At 50.6% G+C, this 27620-nt stretch overlaps 2 protein-coding genes across 3 annotated transcripts in view; one reads left to right on the top strand and one right to left on the bottom strand.

The window, feature by feature from the left end:
* Window positions 1–15: 15 nt before the first annotated feature.
* SRD5A1 (steroid 5 alpha-reductase 1) lies at window positions 16–27427 on the bottom strand. Of its 2 annotated transcripts, none has more exons than XR_010840076.1 (5): window positions 26632–27146; window positions 14466–14632; window positions 10744–10845; window positions 6594–8824; window positions 16–1952 (listed from the first exon to the last, which is right to left on the bottom strand). XR_010840076.1 is itself a non-coding variant. In XM_059060691.2 (5 exons), the coding sequence occupies exons 1-5, from the start codon at window positions 26910–26912 to the stop codon at window positions 1886–1888; spliced, it is 768 nt and encodes a 255-aa protein (XP_058916674.1). In that variant the 5' UTR covers window positions 26913–27427; the 3' UTR covers window positions 16–1885. The 2 variants fall into 2 exon arrangements, 1 of the variants encoding a protein (XP_058916674.1); XM_059060691.2 differs by having other exon boundaries at window positions 8674–8824; window positions 26632–27427.
* Window positions 27194–27620, top strand: part of NSUN2 (NOP2/Sun RNA methyltransferase 2) — a 28422-nt gene continuing 27995 nt past the window's right edge. Inside the window, exon 1 of the mRNA XM_059061181.2 lies at window positions 27194–27620. Coding sequence (XP_058917164.1) covers window positions 27516–27620 — 105 coding nt within the window. The 5' untranslated portion in view covers window positions 27194–27515.

Raw genomic sequence — 27620 nt, 5'->3', positions numbered from 1 at the left:
GGTAACAAAACAACCGAGCTTTTACCAGTAATTTTATTAATCTCCTTAATTATTATAACTAACACAATAACAAATTGTCATAATTTGCTAGTTACAGTTTTTAGCAAAGGGAAGACAGGCAGACAAGACAGAACAAGATTTTGTCCTGTCCTTCTTCCACCCAGCGCATGACAGTGAAGTAGCAACCATGCATCAAATCCCTGCTTCACCCGAACTTCTGGTCCCTCAAATAAAAAAGCAGCACCAACAGAAGTAAAAATCACAGTGAACATCTCTAGCTCTCAGACAAGCATCTTTCTGGCCAGGTACACCTTCCGGAGCCCAGGGGCCCAAATCAGTCAAGACTTGCTCAGATTTTTGAGTTTTCTGGAGGAGATCCTAAATATTTATTGTTTTATGGTTTCAAGTAATTATTCAGCCAGAAAAAGGGCCAAAGTTTATTTGATCATAAAATTTCCCCACAAAAGCGTTCAAGTTTTGGTTAAAAACGAAGCACAACCACATCAGGAAAAGTTTTCCGTGTAATTCTGAAACCCTAAGGGACTCTAGAAACCACTAACACCAAGAACACAGTTTCTACATGAAACCTCATGGGGAGGGAGCCCCTGGTTGGGAAGGTGAGCCAGGAGAAGTGGGGAGGCAGCCAATGGGGTGCCCAGGGGCCCGGGGTGCAGGGGGCAGGGGGCAGGAGGGCTCGCTCCCCGCCCAAAGGTGGCAGTCGGTCGGAGAACATACAGGACGCAACGTCAGGCATGTCCCGGAGGCCTCTGCCACACAGCATCGCGAGCGATCGTAAGTGAACGCGGACTCTCTCCACTTACACCTTGCTCGGTTCCCACCCCTGCAAATGCGGGAGCAGTAGAGGTAGTGCTGTCCCAGGTGAGGAGGGGTCTGTACCATGTGTTCACTGGATTTTCGTAGAGGGGGCAAGGGAGTCAGTAGGTAGCCTTCCAGTGGGGAGATTTCTTTTACAAATCTGGCAATAAGTAGTACATTTTATTACTGTCATTCATCTCTGTGGAGGTTCTGAGTGCATCTAAGAAAAGAAATTCTGCTTCAAGTTATAGTTTTGCAATGTTGAGAGGTACTTAAAGAGAAAAAGTGCCTTTAAAACATGCTAATTCTACCCAGAGGGAGGAAGAAGAATCATCCCAAGCCAGAGACTCCTAATGGCTCATGGCGAGTGACCCAAGATGGGGAGGCTGCCCCGCAGCACCTCCGTGCTCCCAGCTCAGCGCCTCCAGGAAGTCAGTCCCTTTCACGGGGGACCCGGCAGCCTGCTCCGTAAGAACACCCCCAGTGCCCTGTCCTGCCAGTTGAAGTCACCTGGTGGTCCAAGCTGGAGCAGGTGCCGGAGGCCTTTTGCACCGGCCTCCGCTGGGCCTCTCCTCTCTCTACGCCCAGCTTCTCCGCCTGCCCAGGACCCAACAGTGAGAGGCTGTGGTGGGTACTCTGTGGGGATCCGGGCCTCCCCAACTAGGGGGATGAGAGGGCCGTGAAGACAGAACACGCCTCCATAGGGGGAGGGGACCACATCACCTTTGACCTTCAACCCATTGCTGTAGGGAGTTGTGCAAGGGGTGGAGAATGTTTTGGTCCATAGAGACAGACAAACCAGCGGAGGGTCAAGCTGCAATTACAGATCCGGGGCCTGGTATGCAGTGTCATACTTGCACTGCCATTTCGGTTTGATTAGACTGCTATTGGGTAGCTCACACATCTGCTCCTGTTATTAGATAGTTTACTCATTCACACCATCCTAGAGCAGATCTTGAAAAAGGTGAAGTAGCAGAAAAATTACAGAGACGTAAATTCATTTGTATCATCCTGAGAGAAACATGATCGAAAAGCTTCAAGTGGAAGGTAAACCCCACTGACAGCGAACTTAAAACAAAAACGGAATCATAATTTTTCTGAATTTTGGATAGTCTTCGAATTTCTCATGGTACCACCTGAAATAAGACAAAAAAAATACATTAAAAAAGTTAATTTTCTCACTGAAACGTTTCACAGTTGCTAACACAACGGACAATATTTCTCATCATAAAGGGATACTGAGCTTTTTAAAAGTGGTCATAAAAATTCCGGCATCTCAGACACAGAGCCTGACTTTGTCTGTATCATGAATAAACACATCAGACTGCACAGCACGACTCGCCAAGATGTGACTCGTGTGATTCACCTTTACATTGGCGGGGAAAATGACAGGCATGTGACAAACACGCGGATCAGGATATTGGGGTGCTATCTTCGCGGATCCTGGGAAGCAGGCTGACTGGGGGAGGAGAGAGGAACCGAGTAGGTGTATCCTGAGTATCTCTTAGTTACCCCAAGGCTCTTCTCCAGTTCCCAGAAGAGAGCTACCGGCCCAGACCCAAGGTCTGTGGCAGGGCCACGCAGCTACATGCCAGGTGACTCTCAAACCAACCCAGGAACACGTGACCCGGGTCGTTCATAACTCGGTGCTCAACAGGTATTTTCAGTTTTGATGTAAATTAGATGAACAAAGGCACACTCGTTAGCTGTGGGGTAACAGCCCATTGGGAAGGGTGGCAGCTAAGTGGGTGGAGTAAAAGATTAAAAATAATTTGACAAAATGGAGAAATAGGCAGAAAATGGTTTCCATAGGTACAAAAGAGTGCTAAACAGATGAAAAACAATGATGGAAAATAATTAGCTATTGTAGAGAACAAACGTACGGACACCAAGGGGGGAAGATGGTGGGGGCGTGGGGGTGGGGTGAATTGGGAGGTTGGGATCGACATATACACACTAATATGTATAAAATGGATAACTAATAAGAACCTGTTGTATAAAAAAATAAATAAAATAAAATTCAAAAAAAAATTAGCTAATTTTTTTTTTTTTTTTTTTTTTTTGCGGTACGCGGGCCTCTCACTGTCGTGGCCTCTCCCGTTGCGGAGCACAGGCTCCGGACGCACAGGCTCAGCGGCCACGGCTCACGGGCCCAGCCGCTCCGCGGCACGTGGGATCTTCCCGGACCGGGGCACGAACCCGCGTCCCCCGCATTAGCAGGCGGACTCGCAACCCCTGCGCCACCGGGGAAGCCCTAGCTAATTTGTTAAGATGGCACAAACACATGAAAACAACAACCTGAAAGTGAGTCGACAAAATCCTGTCGATTTTAGATCAACTCAACACTGCCATCCGCAAACACAGAATTACAGCACAGCAGACGCCACGGTCCTCTCACGCGCTGTTCAGTATTCCCCACAAGACACACGATGAGAAACACCCACAGAAGCTGGTCACCGGAGCTCAGATGAAGCAGCACCTCCCCTGACATGAGGCCACAGTAACAACGGACTTTTCCAGATCAGTGATGTGTGTGGAGACAAGAAGGTCTATACGGGCGGCAGAGGCGCCAAGAATGCGTACAGTCCGCGTGTTTACCCACGTCGGCCTGTGCTATGCTCTGATTGTGACTCCCGCAAAAGTCATGAGAAGGACCTAACACCCGAGGCAATGATAGTATTAGGAGGTGAGGCCTTTGGGAGGTGACGAGGTCATGAGGATGGAGCCTCAAGGATGGAATTAGTGCCTTGATTAAAGAGGCCCCCCCCCGCCCCACCCCCACCCCCGGCTCTTTCTGTTCTTGAGGTTACAGCAAGAAAGCAACCCAGAAAAGGGCGTTTCCCAGAACTGCCAGTACTGGCACCCAGATCTCCAATTGCCAACCTCCAGAACGCTGAGAAATAATCGTTTGTTGTTTATAAGGCCCTGGGTTATGGCATCTTTGTGGCAGCGGCCCAAACAGACTAAGACAGCCCGCTCGGGATCCAGGACGCGGACCAGCAGCCGGTTCCTAAGAGCCTCCCGTGGGGCAGCAGTGCGGACAGCACGCTAGGAGAGCAGGAGGCAAACCCCTGTCCTGAAACTGCCCGGGGACCTGGGACACGGGCCTCAGATGGGCAAGAGTGAAGGCGTCGGCCCAAAGCCAGCAAGAACAGGACAGGCATTCCCACCCATGCCCTCGGGACGGCTCCAGGCGCCGCGCAGCCACCCAGGAAACGTCTCACTTGTTTGAACACTGAGATCACAAACCCACCTCAAGAAAACATACTTTAAAGGACCTCCCCGGTGGTCCAGTGGTTAGGACTCCGGGCTTCCACTGCAGGGGGCGCGGGTTTGATCCCTGGTCAGGCAACTAATAAGATCCCACATGCCACGCGGCCAGAAAGAAAAAAGTACTTTAAGTATGTGTGTACATATAGATACTTTAAAAGGGGCAAGCAGCGTATTTCTATTACTTTTCTCATTCATTTTTCTACCCCTAGAATCAAAGCTTATGTGACACTGACCAGGGCTGGATACCGATTTTTTGTCCTGAGTTTATTACGGTGGAGACTGAACTAACGTCTCATTGCCTTTCTGTCGAATGCAAAATAACCCCTGACCGTTTGTGTGTTTCGGGCTCAGCAACAGCTTTGTGTTTGTGAACACAGGGACGGGTCACTGAGAGTTGAGTAAACACTTTCCAAGCATTCACAAATCACAGAGCACTTTCCAAGCATTTACAAAAAAAGACTTGGGTTATGCACCCAAGTCTCACGAAATAGGCTGTGACAAGATGCCAGCATGTCATATTCGTGTGGGTCTTTTTAAAAAAAATCATTGTGTCATCAACCAGTGTCTTGAAGACCCATTGAGTTCATTTTTAAAAATGACATTAAAGTTAACAAACAGATAAGCATGCAATAATTAATTTCAACAGAGTCTGCCCTCAGAGACTGTCCTTGGCGGCCGGCCCCACCTCCAGTGCCGTGCCGGTGGGTGCCGCGGTGTGAGGCGTGAACGAGCACACACGTCTGAGTTCACTCTCACACAGCTGTGAAATCACGTGCAGCCGCACCCGGGCTCCATCCAGCAAGCATGGTGGCTGGAGGCTGGCAGGGAAGAAAACGGTGAGAAAACGTGCCCCCCCTTAACCATTCCTTGAAATTTGGCCCTCAGACCTGAATATCTGTTAGCTACTCGGAACAGGTGACCCTAAGTTTCTGATCTACAGATCTAATTATCAATACAACAATCATTTATGGATTTAAATACTTCACGTCTAGTTGTTAAAGAAAGAAGTTCATTGTAATAAAATATGGCTTTAGGAACATTGTCAGTAAGTCCAATATAGTGCAAGGACTAGTCCCAGGGATTTTTTTCCTTTTGGAAGCAATTTATCTGATGGTTTCATTAGCTGGGTTGACTGGATTAAAAAAAGCAAAAAAAAAGATAGGCTTTATTTTGTCCTCAGCTTGTAAATCTAACATTTCTGAACATAATTCCACTAAACGGAATTAATTGTCCAGCAATTAAAATTGCTTTCACACTGACATCAATTTAAACAGCAAATGAATGAAAAAGAGCCCTTTCAACCCGTGAATCTGCAAAGAACACCTCTGCGCTTTCTTTACAGAGACTTTCATTTGGAAAATAGGATTATTTTCTATTTCTATCTGTGTCACACCGCAGCACTGAGAGGGATTTTCCTGTGCCCTGACTGACCTAGTGTGCTCTTGTTGAATCTTCCTCTGTTCCACTTTCTTAAAATGTCAGGATTATCTCTTTTGCTTTTATTATTAGAAACCAACCAATATTCACTTTTTAATATCTAATATAACAAACAGACAGGAATAGCATCTCCCCCCTGGCCATGAGAAGGTGGTCTTAGGCCCCTGCACTGGGCTGTGTGGGGTAGGTGCTGGTGCTGAGGTGGGGGAGGAGGAGGAAGGGGAGGGAGAGAGGGAAGGGGGAGGGGGGTGGAAGGGGCGGGAAGGAGAGGGGGAGAGGGGAAGGGGAGGAGAAAGGGGGAGGGGGAGGGAAGAGGAGGAGGAAAGGAAGGTGGAGGAGGGGGAGGGAGGGAAGGAGGGGGAGGGGGAGGGATGGAGGGGTGGGGAAGGGAGGGAAGGAGGGGGAGGGGGAGGGATGGGGGAGTGGGGGAGGGAGGGAAGGAGGAGGAGGGGGAGGGGGAGGGATGGGGGGTGGGGGGAAGATAGCTGGCAGTTGTTGTCACTGCCCTTACATGAATCTAGTTTTGCTTTATTCATTTTCTAGGACGTTGTCAGATACTTTTATTCTAAAGTGATAAGAACATATTATTTCAGCCAGGCCTGCTGAGAGTGTGAATCTTTCTGGTCCTGAGAAGTGTTTCACAGGCATGAGATCTCGGGAAATCATCTAGCAGAGGAGAAAACTGAGGACGTCAGACTCACTGCCTTTGCTTACGGCCCCAAGGACTGTAAATCCTGGAAGGGCTGGGGTGTTGGTTTCTCAGGGCCGCTATGACAAAGAGCCACAAACCCGGGGCTAGAAACAACAGCATGTATGCCGGGCGGCCAGAAGCCTGCAGTCGGGGTGTGGTGGGGCCTCTGCTCCCTCCCAGGCGCCAAGGGAGGGTCTTTCAGAAACCGGAGGGAAAGAGGCAGGGAACAACCTTCGAAAGAATGACGCAGCCCGAGGACATGACAGAAACTGATTAGAACCAAACGGATCCAAGGTGGCGGACAAGCCGACTTTCTTCACTAGACCTCGAGCCTCAGCAGCAGCAAGAGCTCGCGTTAGCACGCTAAACGACTCACCCACAGGCGCCAGGACAGTGCCGAGCCGGGCCCTAAGGATCAAAAGGTGGGCGGTGGCCCAACTCCTGGGAATCCCCGCCCCCTCCTGAAGCAGCTGGGACGCTCCTCCTGCTCATTGGCCGGGGAAATTATGCTCCGCCTTCGAGACGGACGAGCCCAGGCCCCGGTGCCTTTCCCACCTTCCGAGACGGCCCACACTCTGTCCGTGGGGTGTGTTCCTCTCTAAATGAATCCACTTCTTACTATCACTGACTTCTTTCTGCGATGAGGCATCAAGAACCTGAGCTTCATTTAAGTCCCGAGACCCGGTGTGTGACCTCAGTTGGGAGACTGGGGGTTTCGGCCGGGTTCGAGTCCCGGCCGCGTGGGTTCAAGTCCTAATCTGGGTTTCGGCCGGGTTCGAGTCCCGGCCGCGTGGGTTAAGCCCCAGTCTGAGGTGTACGCTTTCACTTCCAGCCACGCCCAGCTTCCGGCGGCCTCTGAGGTTCCTTGGTTTGTGGCCGCCTCTCTCACTGCCACGTTCTTGGCCTTCGGCTTCCCTCTGCGTCTGTCTGCACGCAGCCGTCACTTCTTTTGGGTGCGTGTCTGTGTCCAAGTGTCTCCTCTTCATAAGGACATCGGGCCTACTGGACTAGGGCCTGACTCCAGGGTGACCTCATCTGAACTAAGCCCGTCTACAGGGACTCTGTTCCTGGGGTTAGGACTCAATCCAAGCCCAGACGGCGAAGCATTCCTGGAAGCTCATGCTTCCAGCTGCAGCCGCGTTTCTGCGTCTGTGCCACTTTCGACGCTGTAACCCCTTTCCTGAGCCCTCGCTGGTACGGGCTTCCTTCCCAGCCCTGTCTTCACAGCAGCTCCGGGATACACACAGGTCCTGGCTTTGTGGCCCTGCTCCCCTCACTGGCAGGAGGGAAAATCACCAGCTCACCAGCGCTGGGGGCACTTCAAAGAACAGAGGTACTGCTCTCAGGATCTCAATAACTCTCATGCTTCTGCTGTAATGTCTTCAACTATTAGCTAAACAGGTATTTTTAGCTCTCCCTCATTACCTCCAATAATAATCCTCTGTGTCTTTAAATACACGGTGAGCCTGGGAAATAAACCCAGGACTTCAGACTCTACGAAGTCTGTGTTTCCCACTGCACCGTGATATCTTCTGCTGGCCTTCCAGCTCTGTCCTGTTCCCCCAGAGAGATGGCAAAGTCCGTGAAGCAGGACAATGATACACATTTTTGGATGCCTCTGTGTCAGCAGCCCTGGAGATTAGGATGGAATGTTTCTGACTTAATGAAGCCAGGGAAGCAGAGCGGCGTCCTCTCGAGCTCAGAGGACACGAGCTGTCCATGTGGGCACTGGGGAACCAGCCACGCCAAACTTCCAGCACTGCTGCGGCATCAGGGGACCGTCCCGATGCTCAGATGGTCTGCGAGCTCTCCAGTCTCACAGCGAGACGTGACTTCCACCCTGTCTGAGCCTGAGCCTCAGTTTCCCCACCTGTTAGATGGGGAAGATGCCCTCCAAGCTCACTTCAGCTTTAACATACTTTGTTTTCTATGTTGTTGGTCAAGTGGATCACAGACCCTTTGGGGGATCTGCTAAAGGCCTCACACTCTGGAAAACAATGTGCTTTCGGGGTGCGGTACCCCAGGAGTCCATCAGGGACCCTGCACAGTGGGAGGCCCTTGTGGGAAGGGGCCCTGCAAGGGCCAGACGCTGATGCTTCCAACTGCAGCCGCCCGAGGGCCTGCTGCCCGGTCAGCGTCCCCTGCTGTCATCGGCGAGTCCACGTCAGACCCGGAATCCCCCTGTCTGACATTCCACTTGACCACCGGGTCCAGCAGCAGACATTCAAAGAGGCTCAGGGCAGAGGGTGGAGCAGATGACATGGCCGACGCGTATCTGACGATTACAGCCGGGCTCTTCTTCAGACATCTGCGTGGCTCCGTGCTCGTTTAGCTAAAGGCTGGTCTAACCTGCGATTTGGCAAACTGATAACGAACATTTCAAAAATATAACCTGCAGGCTGCTCTAGCAAGGTCGGAGGACAAATGAGAAATGCTAAAAGTGTTTTCAAACGTACTGGTGATGCTGCTGAGCCCTGGTGAGCAGGACACAGAATGTGAACAGAGCAAACGCCCAGCCTTGGATGGACCAGCTGGCGAGGGCGTAGCCGCACCACTCGACGACCTCTCCGAAGTAGTTGGCTGCAGTGATGTATTCAAACAAGCCCCCTAGGAGAAAACAGAGGCCCAGCAGTGCGTTTACTATGAAACAGTGCCTAATGAAATCCTGACTTAAGAGATACCAGGGGAGACTTCCTCGGAGAACATAGAAATCAACTCTGGGGAAATACAACCTCTACAGAACTCTCATCAGTGAGACTCAGCTAACGTGACCGGTTTTACTATTTCATATCACAACTTCTGGTAGCAAGTACGCACCTGTATCAATACCTATCTGTTTGACTATAAAATGCTATGGTTTTAACACACTTCAGTATATCACCTCACTGGTTAATGAATCAAGCTGACAAAACTTAAATAAGGACGGGGAACACAGACTAACAGGTAATGAACCAACTTGATAAAATGGACCTATAGGGACCCCTAGACAGAGAGTTGAAGAAAATATAAATTTTCAAGAACAGACTCATGCATTCACTCCTCAAATCTTCACAGATTCATCAAGTCTACACGACAGGCCAGACCTTTCTCAAAGCACGTGGGGTGCTGTGTGGACCAGACCACTCCCCCAACATCTGGGCCATTACACCCCAGGGAGGCGGGGGGACCCAAGAGGCGGATCACGGCACGGGGGCCTGGGAGTCATCGGGCCGGAGAGCACACTCCAAGGGTAACCCCAGGGCCACAGTTTGAGTCCTTTGAGGTTTATAGGGTTTTTTGGTCATTTGTCCTGCTGTTATTCCTGTATGGTTTCCAGGAAGGTAAGCTGAAGGATTCCAAACTAAGCGCTGCTGTGTGCTTCTCACCTTTACTCTAGTTTTAGTTTTACCTACTGATTTTTTTTTTTTTCTTCCGTACGCGGGGCTCTCACTGTCGTGGCCTCTCACCGTCGCCGCGCACAGGCTCCGGACGCGCAGGCTCAGCGGCCATGGCTCACGGGCCCAGCCGCTCCGTGGCACGTGGGATCCTCCCGGACCGGGGCACGAACCCGTGTCCCCTGCATAGGCAGGCGGACTCTCCACCACTGCGCCCCCAGGGAAGCCCTTACCTACTGATTTTTGGAGAAAATTTTCAGAAGCTCTATTGTTTTCCAGCTTGTATCTATCTTGTCCTTTTTAGAGTATATTGCTCCTTTACTCATAATTTCAATCCCTTTTTAATTTTTTAGACATTTAAGTATTCACTTTACAACTTGCGTCTGAATTCTAAGATCTGAGATCGCCCACGTTCATGAAGCTCTCGTTCGTGGTGTCCTATTCCTCATGGGCTCTGCAGCTTTTGACTGTGGCCCTTATTCTGTGCTGTGTGGTCCGCTGGGCTCCCGGAGGCCTGAGTTGAAGGCAGGTTCCTTGGGGAATCTGGGCTTGCGTTGGCCCCAGGCATGAGAGCGCCACCCCCAGGAATACGTGGATCCTAATTCACAGCTGGACCTTTTACAGACCAGGCAAGTGGCGCGAATCTGGGCCACAAAACCGGCACGAGGGTCAGCTAGTGGTCACAGGTTAAAACAGGACGCACTCTGGACTCTAGCACTCACTTAGATTTTTGCCCTCTGACGATTACTTGCTTTCCTGATACCACGCTGCTGCATTTAAATTCTTCACCCACCCAACATTTTAAATTGTTTTCGGAGGGAGGGTCAGGCAAGGTATCGATTCTATTCTGTGGCTAGAAATGAAGGCCTGGACACCCCTTGTAGACCACAAATTCCTGCTAATCTCTCTTTCCAAACACAGATATAACTGGAGCTTCCTTTCGGCTTAATAAGCGTTCAGTTAGTCAGAACCGCTTCTTCTATCATTTTAACAACACAGGAGTCCGTCACTGCCACCAACAATAATGGTGACTCACACTGAAAACCTGCGGCTAAAAAATACCGCACTTTAGTTACGAGATGCGGCAGAAGTAAAACAGCGAAGCATCATTCAATGAAAGTTGAGAATACATCCCCCGTGTGCGGTACCTACCCCTTGGTATTTTATATCCAGTCTCCCCGGGTTTCCTGAGGCTCCTTAGGATGTGATCGGAATGGACGTTTATCAGCATGCCCGTCAGCCACAAGACAAACCCTGCAGAGAATAAGACAGAAAGAAAATAAACTATTCAAGAGTACTATGGTTAGTAAACCACAAAGTTTACAAACCCGAGCCTGAATGAAGGGTATCATTTTAGTCCTTCATATTATCATTATTGGTCTAACATATTAGCCATGACTGATAGCAAAAATCACTGGATATAATAAATATTGTGCTTTATTTAGAAAGATGACTGATACGCACTGCTCTAGGCCTGCTAGATGGGGTTTTGCTGTTCTAATACTACTATTAAATTATCTAATCTATTTAAGATAGCTTGACCTGATGGCCACAGTCTCTGTTTTCAGGATGACTGGTATGATTGGAGATTTGACTTATGACTAAGGCACAAGGCTCTTTTCTAGGAAGAGGTATTATCACTGTCAGTGGGTCAGCCCACAAAGTTTACTTGTGCCTCTCAAACACTGTCGGAAGCATGAGGCCCCCTCTGGCCCCTCCCTCTGGCAGAAGAGGAGACAGGAAATCCCAGCACGTGCTTTGCCATGACGGGCTGCATGGAGGCCCCTCGAGGGGGAGGTGCGGAGGAGCTAATCTCTGGTCCTCGTCTCTTCTTTCTCTATAACCTCATTTGAACAATTTAATGCACATCCGTGGCCTCTCCACCCCTGATTATCTTGCTCATTCATCAGTCGGTGTTCCTGGGTCTCTCTGTCCACCTCATCTCCCAACTAAATCTTCAACTGCTAGCCGCCCCGCTCTGAGTTACATATTCCACAGCCTCTGAACATTTTCTCTCCAGTTCTTCAAAGCCTTCAGAGGGGGCTTCCCTGGTGGCGCAGTGGTTGAGAGTCCGCCTGCCGATGCAGGGGACACGGGTTCGTGCCCCGGTCCGGGAGGATCCCACGTGCCGTGGAGCAGCTGGGCCCGTGAGCCGTGGCCGCTGGGCCTGTGTGTCCGGAGCCTGTGCTCCGCGGCGGGAGAGGCCACAGCAGTGAGAGGCCCAAGTACCGCAAAAAAAAAAAAAAAAAAGAATTAATTTGATTATTCTGAGATATTTTTTAAAATGTGAAAGGCAGATGGTGCTTAATGGTGGCATTCAATTCAACTTCAAAGAAACGTACACTTGGGGTAACATTATTAGTTATTCATCAGTTATCCCAGTGGCATGAAATAGTTTTCCACAGTTAGAACAGGAACATACAAATCATGTTCAGGTCTACAGTAAGACTTTCAAGATTTCTTCCTATTGATTTCACTAGGCAGCTTCCTTTCTAAACCGTTTGTACCAAATTGTCTAACACGCTTTGGAAGTCACTTATTGGATCCATCCATTTATGGCTGACTCGCTATACCTTCTTTGAGTTTCAGTATGTCACTTCTAGGTGATTTGGCCCCCAGTTGGATGTTCCAGAAAGCTTCACGCTCTCAAAATTCCATGCGTCCTTTATTTGTCTTCTAAGAGACAAGCTCCCTCAATGGCCTAGATTCGTAGGAAAACTCATATTTGTGCTTATCTGAACTAAACATTTCATTCCATGGTTAGGGATCTTAAAATCTTTGTATAAATTCTTTTAGCTTAACCACTCTTACTTCTCTGGGAAACTTTTTGTTAGGATTTTATTACTAGTGATACTTGCTTAACCTTTTCATAATAACTATTGTAAGTATAATTAATTATGTGATTTCTAAAATTATTCATGTAATTACAAAAGCTATAAACTCTATGAAATGAATATCATATCAAAAAAGTACCCCAGTTTGTTTCTCAGTTGGCATATTTCCTCATTTTCAGTTACTTCTGTTCAACCATAGAGAAGTCAAGAAGTCTGTATACAATTTATTGATGTCTTAAATTTTAGACCAATTTCCAAGGCACCTGCAGGTAACATGGTCTATCTATAGAGCTCCTTTAAATGACATTGAAATTCACAGACCAAAGAGTTCTTTTGTTGTTCATCAAAAGTTCAAACAATTCATCATAAAAATGATTCCCATGAGAATCTCAAATAAACATTTAAAACCTCTATCTTTTAGTTTAAAAAACAATCCCCTTTCTCTGTCCCTCACTTCCTTTTGTGGGCCAGCGGTGATGATCTGGCTTAAACCACCACTCTGCTATTACTCGATTTAGATCTGGGGCCAGCCGCTTAACCAGATGACCTTTCTTTCTCCAGTGAAAAGGACCTAACCTTTGCCCTTTTTTGAACCTCGGAGAGGCAGAGGCGAGGGTACAGCGCCTGGCAGATGGCCCAGCCTGTTCTGTCTCCTTCTGAGAGTTGAGGCAGAAGAAAATCAGACAGTCAGGGAGCAGATAAATCAAGATGACATTTAGGGGCGGGGGGCGAACAAAACAATTTAGTCTGGTGTTTCATGGAGGCACAGACTTGTGGAGCTAGAAAAGGCTCTTGAAAATGTCCGCATTCGTCCCCCCTTTGATAGACGAGGAAGCAGATCCCTCGTTGTCACAGTTCCCAGGTTGGATGAGGGCTCTGCCCTGGGAGCAGAATTTTAATTCACAGGAAAAAATATGACCGAGAAATGTGAAACTGCTTGGTCAACAACAGAGGACTACTCAAGTGCTTGTTTCCCCTATTACGACAAATTCACACACATGGAGAAAAAGCCAGATGAAACGTAAGGTCACTTTATGTACTCTAGGGTGAAGGGCTCCGGGGCGGTTTGAGAATTTGATGGACCAACTGCAGATTCTTAGCATGCTACCTTGGGGGTAAGCGATACCTGAATGTGCTAGAATGTCTACACGTTGGGAGGGTAAACATACAGAAGAAACTTCCTTACAAACAAGAGCTCCCAAATTACGTAGTTTTAACATCCTTGCAAATTTTTTTTTTTTTTTTTTTTTTTTGTGGTAGGCGGGCCTCTCACTGTTGTGGCCTCTCCCGTTGCGGAGCACAGGCTCCGGACGCGCAGGCTTAGCAGCCATGGATCACGGGCCCAGCCGCTCCGCAGTATGTGGGATCTTCCCGGACCGGGGCACGAACCCGCGTCCTCTGCATCGGCAGGCGGATTCTCAACCACTGCGCCACCAGGGAAGCCCCCTTGCAAATATTTTTGATGGCTAATGTTCTGTCATCATTTTTCTTCAGAGCTTGTAAGGTTATAATTAGAACTTGAAAATGTACATTACATTCATTGTTAAAAATTTAAAAAAAAAATTCAAAAACATCACAAAGCTCAAAGTTTAAAGTCAGTATAACCATAAAAGTCTAATTGCCTTGTTGGCAGATGACCCAGTCTGACTTTCTCTGGCTTTCCAGAAGAAACCGTAGGGGGTTTAACGACTGTCTTAGATTACACGGTCAATTAGCGCCCAAATGAACTCACTCTCCATCCACTGTTCACTCTGCTGGAGCTGGCTGCTATTTTTAGGCTCACCTGAAGAACAGGTATTTGTGCTTTCAGTGCTTGAGTGGGCAAGGGTGACCGGCACCCGCGTCATCTCCCGCTACTGATGCAGCGCTGGGATGGCCTGACCCTCCCTCCCGCCAGCGCTCGGCCCCCTGCTGGGTCGTGGACCTACGCAGACTCTCCGCTCCCTCGAGAAGTGTGCGCTTTCTGACTGGACACTACTGGACGGTGAGCACCGAAGTTATGATTAGGGGGATGGAGTGTGCATCACCAAGGACACTCACCTGTTAGAAACCGGGGGTCAGTGAGCCAGCTGTCAGCATACACCGCATACTGGGTCAAGTATCTACTCTGCAAGTAGCCGTTACAGGTGCAGAACATGAATGCCAGCATAAAGGTGTACAACGGCATGGGCTTTCCTCCTCGGATCAGAAATGGGAAGATCAAGGCCCTTCGGAAAAAAGAAACATATATATGTATATATATATATTTTTTTTTTTAAAAGGCAACAATGATAAAGAATCTAATTTCTGCAATTCTACTTTAAGTGTCTTCGGTTTTTATTTTATTTTATTTTATTTTTTTTTGCGGTACGCGGGCCTCTCACTGTTGCGGCCTCTCCCGTTGCGGAGCTCAGGCTCTGGACGCGCAGGCTCAGCGGCCACGGCTCACGGGCCCAGCCGCTCCGCGGCACGTGGGATCTTCCCGGACCGGGACACGAACCCGTGTCCCCTGCATCGGCAGGCGGATTCTCAATCACTGTGCCACCAGGGAAGCCCTGTCTTGGGTTTTTAATCCTGCTTTTCGTACAAGCCATTCTTAGTAATACTTGCCCAGAGTACTACATCTGTTAACAGCAGCATTTCTAGTTAAAGAATGAACAGTGTTTCAATAATGGACACCACGGTGCACAAGCTCAGGGTCCCAACTGCACAGGATGTGAAACAGACACACCGAATGAGAGAGACGGAAGGCTTCAGGAGGCTCTGAAAACTCCCACCATATGAAAACCAGTAACTCGTTCTAGTCTGAGCACCGTGAGTTGGGGACCGCCACCGTCACGTCCACCACCGTCACGTCCACCACCGTCACGTCCACCACCATCACGTCCACCACCGTCACGTCCGCCACCATCACGTCCGCCACCACCATCACGTCCACCACCACCATCACGTCCACCACCATCACGTCCACCACCATCACGTCCACCACCACCATCACGTCCGCCACCATCACGTCCACCACCATCACGTCCGCCACCATCACGTCCGCCACCATCACGTCCGCCACCATCACGTCCGCCACCATCACGTCCACCACCATCACGTCCACCACCATCACGTCCACCACCACCGTCACGTCCGCCACCACCGTCACGTCCACCACCATCACGTCCACCACCACCATCACGTCCGCCACCATCACGTCCACCACCATCACGTCCACCACCACCATCACGTCCGCCACCGTCACGTCCGCCACCATCACGATGGCCCTCACTCCCCGAGCGCCCATCACAGCAGGGCCGCCCGGCTACCGGCACGGGAGACGGTGTTCCGCACGTTGGACAGAGGACACGATGAAGGCTCAGAGTGGCTAAGGAATCTGCTCAAGGCCACAGGGCTAGAGAGCGGCGGAGTTGCAGTGTAAACCCGGGCAACGTGACGATCACGTTCGCTGCTGTGGGGGCACTTTACTAAACATTTAAAGACGGGAAAATACGAGGACAAGAAACTTGAAATGTATGAAGAAAACAGGATGCAGAATTTTATTCTGTGCTTGAACTTTCTCTTTAAAACCAGTGCGTAATACATTTAAAGAAGGGGCATCACTACGTAACCTGCAGCCCTTAAGAGGATAATAAGAAACTCTTTTCAACAACTTTATGTCAATACATTTGACAACGTGGGTGAAACACAAAATTCTTAAAAGACAAAGGTGACCAAAACTGACCCGAGAAGAAAGTGACAACGTGAATTCCTCCGTCAGTGAAAGGAATTGCTGTACAACAGTTCTGTATCCAGACCGGCGATGACCCCACAACTTAATCCAATCCCCCAAACTGATCCAACTGTAGACTTAAAATGAGGGAATTTTATCTACGTAAACTATAGCTTAAAACAAGGAAAAATGTAAACACTTATTGTTTCCGTTTTGGCCATCTACTCTAGAGTAAAAACGGAATTGATTGTTAGTAGTCATAGGAACAGCACGAGAACAGCACTATAATGTTGGCTACGCATCCTCGAGGGGTTCTCTCCCCAACAGTCTCACTCAGCATCCTGGGAGAACTTTCACGTGAATCACAAGCAGCCTGCAAGGTTCTCACCCCGTTCACGACACTTCCCCCGAAGAAGACCTTATTCAAATTTAGGGCAAAGCATCCATCTGGCTATGACATCATCAGTGAAGCAGAGATTTGCCTGGACACTAGAGTGTTGACAAGCTCCTCAAAAAGAACAGGGAAGGGCTTCCCTGGTGGCGCAGTGGTTGCGAGTCCGCCTGCCGATGCAGGGGACGCGGGTTTGTGCCCCGGTCCGGGAGGATCCCACGTGCCGCGGAGCGGCTGGGCCCGTGAGCCGTGGCCGCTGCGCCTGCGCGTCCGGAGCCTGTGCTCCGCAGCGGGAGAGGCCACGACAGTGAGAGGCCCGCGTACCGCAAAAAAAAAAAAAAAAAAAAAAAAAAAAGCGAGGGCTTCCCTGGTGGCGCAGTGGTTGCGAGTCCACCTGCCGTTGTGGGGGACACGGGTTCGTGCCCCGGTCCGGGAAGATCCCACGTGCCGCGGAGCGGCTGGGCCCATGAGCCGTGGCCGCTGGGCCTGCGCGTCCGGAGCCTGTGCTCCGCAACGGGTGGGGCCACGACAGTGAGAGGCCCGCGTACCGCAAACAGAACAAAACAAAACAAAAGTGAGGCAGAAGCATGCAGCGTGTGAGCATCCTCGGCTCTTGGTGTGTCCACGGAAGTGGATGCTATTAGCTCAGCTGTTTATTTTAGGGCTCAGTGCGGAGGCTGCAGTGACTGCAGGCTCAGGCTCTCTAAAGAGTCTGCGTGGAACAACTGAAGGTGAGGATACTTCCAAAGATGTTGAGGAAACACTAGTTCAGTTCAGCCTAGAGTGGAATCAGCTAGGATGTTATTACTCATGGTGGTAAAAATGTGTGCGACAGACACACAGATAAATTGCAAATTTACAAAGCTTGTGAAAACGTAAGGTGTTTAAAGCTATCTCCTATACCACCAGGCACTCGGCAAAACAAACACAATCTACTGTGTGTGACCGGATCAGTAGTGTCAACAGCACGTGTGACATTCCCTCCATGGACCTGACCGCTATTTTGAGCTCAGGACAAATTTTCTCACTGAGAAAAAGTGCTCTCAACCACTACTACTGAGCTTTGTTGTTTTGTTTAAAAAAATAAATTTATTTATTTATTTATTTTTGGCTGCATTGGGTCTTTGCTGCTGTGCGCGGGCTTCTCATTGCGGTGGCTTCTCTTGTTGTGGAGCACGGGCTCTAGGCGTGCGGGCTTCAGTGGTTGTGGCTTGCGGGCTCTACAGCGCAGGCTCAGTAGGTGTGGTACAGGGGCTTAGTTGCTCCGCGGCACGTGGGATCCTCCCGGACCAGAGCTCGAACTCGTGTCCCCTGCATTGGCAGGCAGATTCTTAACCACTGTGCCACCGGGGAAGCCCACTATTACTGAGTTTTAAAGGGTTTGGAAATTAGCTTTTGCTGCAGGCTCGATTTACCTTCTTAGTGAATCCACCTAAAACTGTAGGACAAAAATCACTTAGGTGCAAAATTTACACTGTGTTAGTTATTTCAATGACACTGTTTGAATCCCAAGTCATGTCAGACTGCTCTCTATATTAATACTTTCCATGCTGTTAAAATTAAAAGCAGCAGCAAGATCTACTTTCTCACACCAGTGTGCAGTGGACACAGTTTCTAAGCCCAGACTACTTCTACCAGTGTTTCTCGAACCTTGGTTTCCATACTTCAAAATCCACTTAGTTGTGTAATTGAGGAGCTGCCACCTGATATTCAATCGGAAGATATTAATCTACAATGTCATGACCCACTAGAAGGCAGATATCAAGAGAGAAGAATGTGATAGAATTTCATGAGACTTCCCTGGTGGCTCAGTGGTTAAGAATCCGCCTGCCAACGCAAGGGACACGGGTTCAAGCCCTGGTCCGGGAAGATCCCACATGCCGTGGAGCAACTAAGCCCGTGCGCCACAACTACTGAGCCTGCACTCTAGAGTCCGTGAGCCACAACTACTGAAGCCCACATGCCTAGAGCCTGTGCTCCACAACAAGAGAAGCCACCGCAATGAGAAGCCCATGCACCGCAACGAAGAGTAGCCCCCGCTCGCCGCAACTAGAGAAAGCCCGCGCGCAGCAACGAAGACCCAACGCAGCCATAAATAAATAAATAAATTTATAGAATAAAGTTTAAAAAAATTTCATAAAAGGCTTTCAAGCCAGGATTGTGTTAAATTAAAATCATAAACTTGTGGACTGATACGAATATTTGGCAGGACATATATGGGCGAAAGGACATTTTCAAAGATAAAATTTCATCGCGGTAAGAGGCAGACACTTACAAGAGATTTTGCTAAGAAGGTGCCCTAACCCTGATGTCCAATTAAGTTAAATGTTATTCCCCAACAACAACAAAAAAGAACCCCATTCTTCTCATTACAGCTGTATTACCAAAATTGCACTAAGGTATCGGATTTCAAATTTTGTCAATACAACTTTTGTGAAATCTTGTTTTGTTATAAATCTCTTTTGTTATGAATTCCTACACCATGTACCTTATTTTGTCCTTTGGCCCAGAAAGCTTAACATATGCACTATCTGGCCCTTTCCCCAGAAGTTCACAGCCCTTGGTCTAGATTAAAACAGAAGATCTAACCTAGAGCCATCACTTTGATTTTCTTAGAAAACACTCCCGCCTGTGGCCCCGGCATTCGGATTTCGGCAGCCGCTGCGCCCTGGGGCTCACTGTGGCTTGGTGGCTGGGCAGGGACTGCGCACCTGTGTCCCGTTACCTGACCAGGCAGGAGAGGTGCACTGACTTCCGCTCCTACGCATGCCCCGGGGGAACTTGGGGAAGACGGTCATAACGGACCCGGAGAGAGGATTCACCTCTCTTTGGTCTCCCGTGAATGTCAGTAAAGGGGCAAGGACTGGAAACAGGGCCTTATAAAGGTGGACACAGGCCTCTTCTGTTGCTCTCTGCTCTGTGCCCTTGGAGGGGCCGGCAGCGACCCTGATGTCCACAGGCCTGGCCATAAAACCATCGAAGTCAGAACAAGCCATCCTGCGCAATGCCACCTATGCCTGCAGACCCCTAAGGACTCCCTCTGAGGACATGCCGGCTGGGGTCTTCAGGAGCCAGATGTCCAAATGCAACGTGCCTTCCAGAGGGGAGTGCTCTGCTCCCTCCTGCCATCCTTTCAATTATTTTTCTCCTTCTGGGTTATTCCCTTTAGCTTTCCGTCTTTTCCTTGGAAATCCAAGCAGCTGTTGGCAGCAGTGTTTCCCTTTGACTTGGGCCAATGAGGAAGCAGAAAGGGACCAAGGAGAATGGTGGCTTCTGGGCATGGCTTTCACCTGAGCCTTCACCTAGACTTTGGAGGGACAAGAGCAGCTCAAGGATTGCGGTGGACCCCAGCCGTTTATCAGGGTGAAGGGTCCAGGCTCAGACAGTAAGGAAGGCAGGCACACCTGCTGGATGGACACGGCACCAGTCACATGCCAGGGTCTGGGAGCCAGGCCACCTTGGTTACAACAGACACTCGTCTTCAAAAGCTCTTCTCAGACATCGCCTCACCCTCACAATCACCTATGGGAAAGGAATACCACCCCTCTTTAAAATAATGGTATTAAGTCAGAGGTTGAAAATTCCTTAAAATAGAAAATAATCTTTTGAGAAACTATGAAGCACTTGGACTTAAAAGTATTTTATTTAGGTACTGGGTTATAAAGCCATTTCCTCTTCTGGATACACACGGGCCAGGTCCCAAGGAACTAGGAAGGAATTCTGTTTCCTATATCATCAGAGGGGGATGTGGGATTGAATTTGACACTTTGTTCTTCACTGTGTTACAGTTTCCTTATTTTATTTTCTTTCTGTTCCATGTAAAGAAAGAATATGTACTTTCCATCAAATTGTTTTTATTACCCAGGGAAACTTACAAACGTTTGTGCTTGTAGGACAATCAGGAATGCAGGGAGTGTTTGATGACTGGATGAACCCAAAGCCCCGAGATGCCGGAAACGGGGCTTTGACGTTCAGGGCGGTCTAACACCTGTTTACTTTTGGGGTGAGTTTCCATGCTTCGAAAGCATAAAAGTGCTTCTCGTAGCTCCTGATAAAAACGTTCCCAATAATTCCTAATCCTATACAACATGCTTTACCCTACTTACCAGATCAGGACCCAGAGGCTCAGAGGAATACGGTGCCCTGGGTGATGGAGACAGTAGGCTAGCAAGAGGCAGGCTCCCAGGCAATGTCCCAGGGCGCCGTCCAACACATCGCAAGGTGGTGGTGAAAAGCAGGACCAAGCAGGGCTGGCTCTGTCTACTCACTCTGGGGCACATTAGTCTTTAGAAGTCAGCTTTAGTAAGTATTTCTACTAAGCCAGTATAATACTTATGCTAAATGACAAAAGTGGGACATAAGGTTTTATGCATGTTTATACGTGTTATCTTTACTGCTTAGAAAAAAAAGTGATCAAAAACTTATTAAAGGGTTTCCCTGGTGGCGCAGTGGTTGGGAGTCCGCCTGCCGATGCAGGGGACGTGGGTTCATGTCCTGGTCTGGGAGGATCCCATGTGCCGCGGAGCGGCTGGGCCCGTGAGCCATGGCCGCTGAGCCTGCGCGTCCAGAGCCTGTGCTCTGCAACGGGAGAGGCCACAACAGTGAGAGGCCCGCGTACTGCAAAAAACAAAAACAAAAACAAAAAAACCTTATTAAAGACTGTGAAGGAGATGGGAAAGAGATATGCCAAAATATCGTCAGTGTTATCTCTGGGTGATGGAACTATAGGTGGTTTTTATTTTCTTCCTTCAATTCTTCCACATTTTCTAAGTTTTCTACAGGAGCACGTACCTCAGTTGTAGGTTCTTTTGCACGCAATACGCACACGTGTATTTTAAGTCCTGGAACCTAATACATTCAGAACAGACCTGATGAATGAGAGGGAGAAATCTGATTTCTTCGGCTGAAGGCTTACAATTGCTTATTGGAAAAGGCTCAGAGAGAATCAGGCAAAATTAATCAAGCAAACCACACATTTTTCCTAAATTTTTTCCTGAATTTTAAGGAAACAAGAAAGTGTCCTATTAGCACCCAGGAAGGAAAATGGATTACAGAAAAGAACAAAGTCCCCAGAGCTAGCCCGCATTTCTACTCTCACTGCAAAGTAGCGCCCAGAGATCCAAGCTTCTCATCCTCCCGAGCAGCTCTCACGTGGTTTCTTGAACCACTCAAGCCAGTAGGGTTAATGCCTACACGAAACCCAAGTAACTGGCAAATGACCACTGCGCCCATCTGCTAGAAAGACTCAAGCGAAAGCATTCCTTTCAAAGGTCAACATGCCGGCAACCACGTGAAATGACAATTCTTTAATCGTTGAAAGTTAAGAGTTCAGTTTTTGGGCTCCCAGACACAAGCTCCATGACTGCTTAATTTGCATAGTGAAGTATAAGAATTCTCTCCTAAAATGTTTTCCCAATAAACTGCAATAACAACACTGCAGTTTTCTTGCAATGAAAAATAAAGCAATCATTCAGCAAATGATTTGACTCTGGAAATGGAAGCAGTTGGACATCATCTCCTAGGACAGCCTATAATGTCGCCCACCAAAGTAACCAACTTGGTGATCTGGCAGTAATTTAGGTAATGGTAGATTTAACCATTTTTAAATGTTTAAAACTGAGAGTGGTTGTTGATTTTAATATTTGACTGTATTACTTTTTTCTCAACAATCTGACATCACTGAAATCTACAGCACTTCCTGGATCTGGATCCATTCCCTTTGCTTTTCTTTCCTTCCGTAAAAGACTCTTTCCCTGTAGTGCTTAAACTGCAGTAAAGCCACATACGTAAATAAGCACTTTGCTCTTTCAAGGCAAGGTTACAGACACAATGAATACTTTCCTTTCTGTCACTCTATACTTTGAGATAAAAGTTTTCCTTTTCTCAAATTATTTGAATCCACGAGGCAAGGGCCAGGGATTTGGTGTACCCTTCACCCTCTCCAGTCCGCTGCTGTGTTTGAAGCTTCTACACGCTTTATGACACTTAAAAGAGAGGTTGGGCCAGGCTCTCCCCAGACCATTAACAGGCCCCAGCAGGGGGAACGAGGAACCTGAAGCAGGTGAGGTGCTTTGAGGCACCGCAATCAAGGATGATAACAGAATCAAGATCCCACAAGGTCACAGATCTGGTGGAGCGCAGACCTTGGGGTGGGTGTTTGAAAGTCTGCACGCTCGGGAGGGGCCGTTTGGCACACCCTTCCTCTGTGGCCTCAGGGTGACTGGGGCCCCAGTGGTAAATAAAACAGTTCTGCACTCAAGTGGGACTTTGGTTGGTAACTATTGTAAAACAGAGGAGCTGATGAAGAAATAATCAGTGACTCACTCACTCACTGCTGAATGGAAAGGGAAAATCTGTGACACAGGTGCCTGTGTTCGGGTCATATTGAATCCCCCGCTCGGCTGGACAGAAAGCAGCAGAACACGAGGTGAGACGGGGTTGAGGGAGCCACACCTGGGCTTCTGACAAATGCAGAGCAGATCTGAGCTGACTGGAGGGCAGGCAACCGCCCATTTCCGGCACACGCTTGCCTCGGGTGAGCAGGCGAGAGGTCGGACACGCTCCACACACACGAGACCAAGGGCAGTGAGAGAAGATGCGGTGGTGCCCTTGGGAACTCAGAAGCCCGTGACCGACAGGAGGTGACCTCAGTGCAGACAGGATGCAAAGGCCATCGACCCGACCGCTGGCGGGACACTCATGTAGTTTGCCATTGATTAAAAACACCTCCCGTGCTTCCCTGGTGGCGCAGTGGTTGAGAGTCCGCCTGCCGATGCAGGAGACACGGGTTCGTGCCCCGGTCCGGGAGGATCCCACGTGCCGCGGAGCAGCTGGGCCCGTGAGCCATGGCCGCTGAGCCTGTGCGTCCGGAGCCTGTGCTCCGCAACGGGAGAGGCCACAGCAGTGAGAGGCCCGCGTACGGAAAAAAAAAAAAAAAAAAAAACACCTCCCTATGGGGACTTCCCTGGTGGTCCAGCGGTTAAGACTCCACGCTTCCACTGCAAGGGGCATGGGTTCGATCCCTGGTCGGGGAACTAAGATCCCGCGTGTCGCATGGTGCGGCCAAAAAGTTAAAAAAAAAAAAAAAAAGTTACTACAAACATCTTTCACCATCCTTGGGGGAGCTGGTCAGGGCCCTGGTGTGTTCTGTCCCACCCCCTCTTGCCCTCCGAGGCAGGCCTTCCCTCCCGTCCCTGGCTCTTGTGCCCCAAAGATCCTGTTGATTCTCCAGAGTCTGTCCTGTATTCACTGACTCAAGAGAACATCTCAAGCCTGTACGCCCAACGATGAGTAGAATGCCCAATACATCAAACAATCCGTAGTCAGCGTGGGCCGAACGAAGAGCTAAAAGCACACAGGCAAACACCCCTTCCCACAGAGCGTGGGAAGCCTCCCGCTGGCTTCAGCCCTCACGAGGCTCAAGCTCCCCTAGGGCGGGGCCCCGCCTCCCTCCTGCGTCAGCCCACGTGTTAGCACAGGGCTTCGGCACACGTCTGCCAAGTTCGGGAAGTCACTGCCCACTCGGTCTCACGTCTCCCAAGCACATCCCATGGTCTGTGTCTCTCCCACCACTAGCGTGACTCAGGCTTGGATCCGCCTGCCTCCCTTCTTCCCGTCTTGTCAGATGAGGGGCTGAAGAAACAGCCTCTGGGTCAAGGAGCTCAGCGCTTTGCAACGAGCGCTCAGTGTGTCTTGCACTTCCGTTCTCGGCCAAGTGTTCACCGACTTAGCTCAAATGACCGTTTAATAAATTAGTTGCTTGGGTAGAACGGAAGATGTTTATCGTTTCTATTTGGAAAAACTTAAATGCCCCCAAACCACATGGGCTATGCCTATAGTAACATGAATGACTCGGGGATTAAAAAATAGCCCCGCAGTTTAAAAAACTACACGTGACCCGGCAAATCCTTTGGAGCCGAGTTTTTGAAGCCACTGGTCTAGAAACCGAGGAGGGGAGCGGGCTTTTAGTCCCGGCAGTCGCGCCTCAGCAACCTTGGATGAAACACCTGAACTCTGTGGCTCCGTGGCCTCCTCCCCTGTGTGAAAGGATCTATTCCAGTGCTGCCTGTAGACGCGACTTCGGCCCTCTGGGAGGCTCTGCACCCAGTCTCCCTCTAGAGTGAGCCCCGATGCAATCGCACACGACACCTTCCTTACATGACACCTTCCACTCCAGGCTTTCAGACAAAGCTCTGTAAAGTGCTCCCTCCACATATTCCCCATGCCTTCAATGTCTTCAGAAGACGTTTTTCTTGGCACTCGAAGCTGGCAGCAGCATGCACAAATGTCACGCAGAGTGTGCACGTGGACATGCCCGTTTGCATGGTGATATGAGGTGGTGTTATTTGTCACCATTGAGCATTCAGATTTCCCAGAACCTCACAAGCATTTTATGGAGTTGCCTTTAGTATTTAATACGCACGCCAATCCCACTGGTGGGTGGCTGGTACCATGGCTACGCCAATTTCATGGATGGGGCAATCTGCTGCAGAGCAGCTTAATAACTTGCCTCACCAGTCACCAGTGACGCGGTTGGGATAACACCTAGCTGTCTGACTCCAGAGCTTGCTTATCGTTGTGACAGAAACAGACAGCCACAGGTTCTGGCATATTTATGGGGCAATGTATGTAGTCATGAGAATTCTATTGATATGCAAATGGCAGTAACGCTCGATCACATTACAGAACCTCCATGAGTCTGGAATTCTCTAGGCGTGTCCGAAACAGGGCACCCAGAAAGCCTTGTGGAACGCACGCTGACTCTGCCCACTTCCAGTGCCTGCTCAAAAGCAGACGGGGACACAGCCGTGCCAGGGACTCAAGAGAGGCTTAGAGACACCCACACTTCCTTCCTGTCCCACTTTACGAAGTGGGTGTAGTGGGGTGGGACCCACGATCACAGAGGTCAAGTAACCTGCCCACGTTCACAGAGCAGGTGAGCCCAGGTCTCTCGCATGCAGGGAACGACCTTTTTAACTTGGCAGCCTTTTGAAGTCTGAATACACATTTTCAAATTCTGACTTTAAACTTTTGTCCAGCCATTTGGTTTAGCTGTGTAAAAGCCAAAACCTAAGAGCTGGAGAAAGTCCCAACTTATTACGAGACCTGAACAGTTCAGACACAGCCATTGAGCATTCTTCACAAAAACGAAACACTTGGAAGTCACCGTAAAGAACTTATGTGTGTTTCAGGTTATTTCTTGGAAAGCCACTTCCACAGTCGCGGGGGCCCTTGCGTAATGTGGAGGTGAAAGTCTCTGAACGTGATCCATTCAAACCCATACAGTCCGTGCATTGTAAAGGAGAAGTTACAAGGAGTTTGAGGAAACCAGGCTCCCAAGTTGCAGGTGACCATTTGGCTGGGGGAAAAGAGCTCCTCCACCCACAGCAAAGAGCCCAAAGTGGAACTAGAAAAGTAGAAAGAGGATGCTGGGAGAGGGAACAGAGGTGCAAGAAGAGGGCGCCAGGGGTGGCAGGGAGAGGGCAGGGCACCAGGGGTGGCAGGGAGAGGGCAGGACACCACAGGTGGCAGGGAGAAGGGAGCGAACCAGGGGTGGCAGGGAGAAGGCAGGGCACCAGGGGTGGCAGGGAGAAGGGAGCGAACCAGGGGTGGCAGGGAGAAGGGAGCGAACCAGGGGTGGCAGGGAGAAGGCAGCGCACCAGGGGTGGCAGGGAGAAGGAAGCGCACCAGGGGTGGCAAGGAGAAGGGAGCGAACCAGGGGTGGCAGGGAGAGGGTAGGGCACCAGGGGTGGCAGGGGGAGGGCAGCGCACCAGGGGTGGCAGGAAGAAGGCAGCGCACCAGGGGTGGCAGGGAGAGGGCAGCGCACCAGGGGTGGCAGGGAGAGGGCAGCGCACCAGGGGTGTCAGGGAGAAGGGAGTGCACCAGGGGTGGCAGGGAGAGGGCAGGACACCAGGGGTGGCAGGGAGAAGGGAGCGCACCAGGGGTGGCAGGGAGAAGGGAGCGAACCAGGGGTGGCAGGGAGAAGGGAGCGCACCAGGGGTGGCAGGGAGAAGGGAGCGAACCAGGGGTGGCAGGGAGAAGAGAGCAAACCAGGGGTGGCAGGGAGAGGGCAGCGCACCAGGGGTGGCAGGGAGAGGCGCGGGGCCGCCGCCCTCACCTTTGCGCGTAGTGGACCAGGAACATGGTCAGGAGAATGCAGTTGGGCCAGCGGTTGAGGCGCTCGGCGGTCGCGCCTGCGCACATGAGTAACGGCACCGCCAGCGAGGGCATCTCCTGCACCGCCCAGGCGGCCCGCGCCGGCAGCCGAAATGCGGAGCGCGGTGACGCGTAGCGACCGTAGGGCGAGCCCACCAGCTTCAGCAGCACGAAGCACAGGAAGCCCAGGGCGCACTCCAGATAGGCGAGCGCGTCCAGCAGGAACCGCTCGGCCAGCTCCATTGTGGGGGACGGCAAGCGTGCTCCATGGCCCGGCAGCCGCGACGCGCCACATATAGGGCGGCGGAGGGGGCGGCGGGAGGCGCGGTTACCTGAGGTCGGGGCCCGCTGTCAGAACCCTGGGTCAGGATCCACGCCGCCCTGGCGGCCAGGTTGCAGTGGGTACGCTGACCCCGCCTCTTTCACCAGTCCAGGGGGCGCGCCGCGGATTGGGCGGGAGGCGGGTCTGCCACCCGCCCCGCCCTCAAGCTAGAGCCCGCCCACTCCGGGCCCGCTCCGCCCCCGTCGCCTTGGTGCGCACGCGTGACCTCGGGCTGTCCGCATCGCCGCCTGAGCCCGCGCCGAAACCCAGGCCGTCGGCCAGCAGGCGTCTCTCGGCCTGCTCTCTGGAGCCATTTTCCCACTCAGGGCTGTCCCCGGCTCCTCCTGCTCATCGTTTTCCGGGAGCACGGGTCGCGGCGCTCTGGCTTGTTTCCTGAAGGGTCCTGCAGGTCCGCGAGAGGCGCAGGCGCAGACCCGCGGGGTCCTCGAGCTGCAGCCCGGAAGTGCCCGCGGCTGAGAGTGGCGACTCGGTGTGTGCGGGCGGCGTGCGCTGCCGCGTGGGCCATGGGGCGGCGGTCGCGGGGCCGGCGGCTCCAGCAGCAGCAGCAGCAGCAGCGACCTGGGAGCGCGGAGGACGGCGCCGAGGACGGCGGGAAGCGCAATGGGGCG

Source organism: Kogia breviceps, chromosome 4 (assembly GCF_026419965.1).
Source record: "Kogia breviceps isolate mKogBre1 chromosome 4, mKogBre1 haplotype 1, whole genome shotgun sequence".
Lineage (NCBI taxonomy): Eukaryota > Metazoa > Chordata > Mammalia > Artiodactyla > Physeteridae > Kogia > Kogia breviceps.
Note: the sequence above shows the minus strand (reverse complement) of the source record. Positions and strands in the feature narration are given on the sequence as shown.

Excerpts from the sequence above, each read along its gene's own strand:
- SRD5A1 (XM_059060691.2), bottom strand. The coding sequence starts at position 26,912 with ATGGAGCTGGCCGAGCGGTTCCTGCTGGACGCGCTCGCCTATCTGGAG. Across the intron at positions 14,633-26,631 it reads CTGGTCCACTACGCGCAAAG|GGCCTTGATCTTCCCATTTC; the intron begins GTGAGGGCGGCG and ends TTTTTTCCGAAG. Across the intron at positions 8,825-10,743 it reads TGGATATAAAATACCAAGGG|GGGGCTTGTTTGAATACATC; the intron begins GTAGGTACCGCA and ends GTTTTCTCCTAG.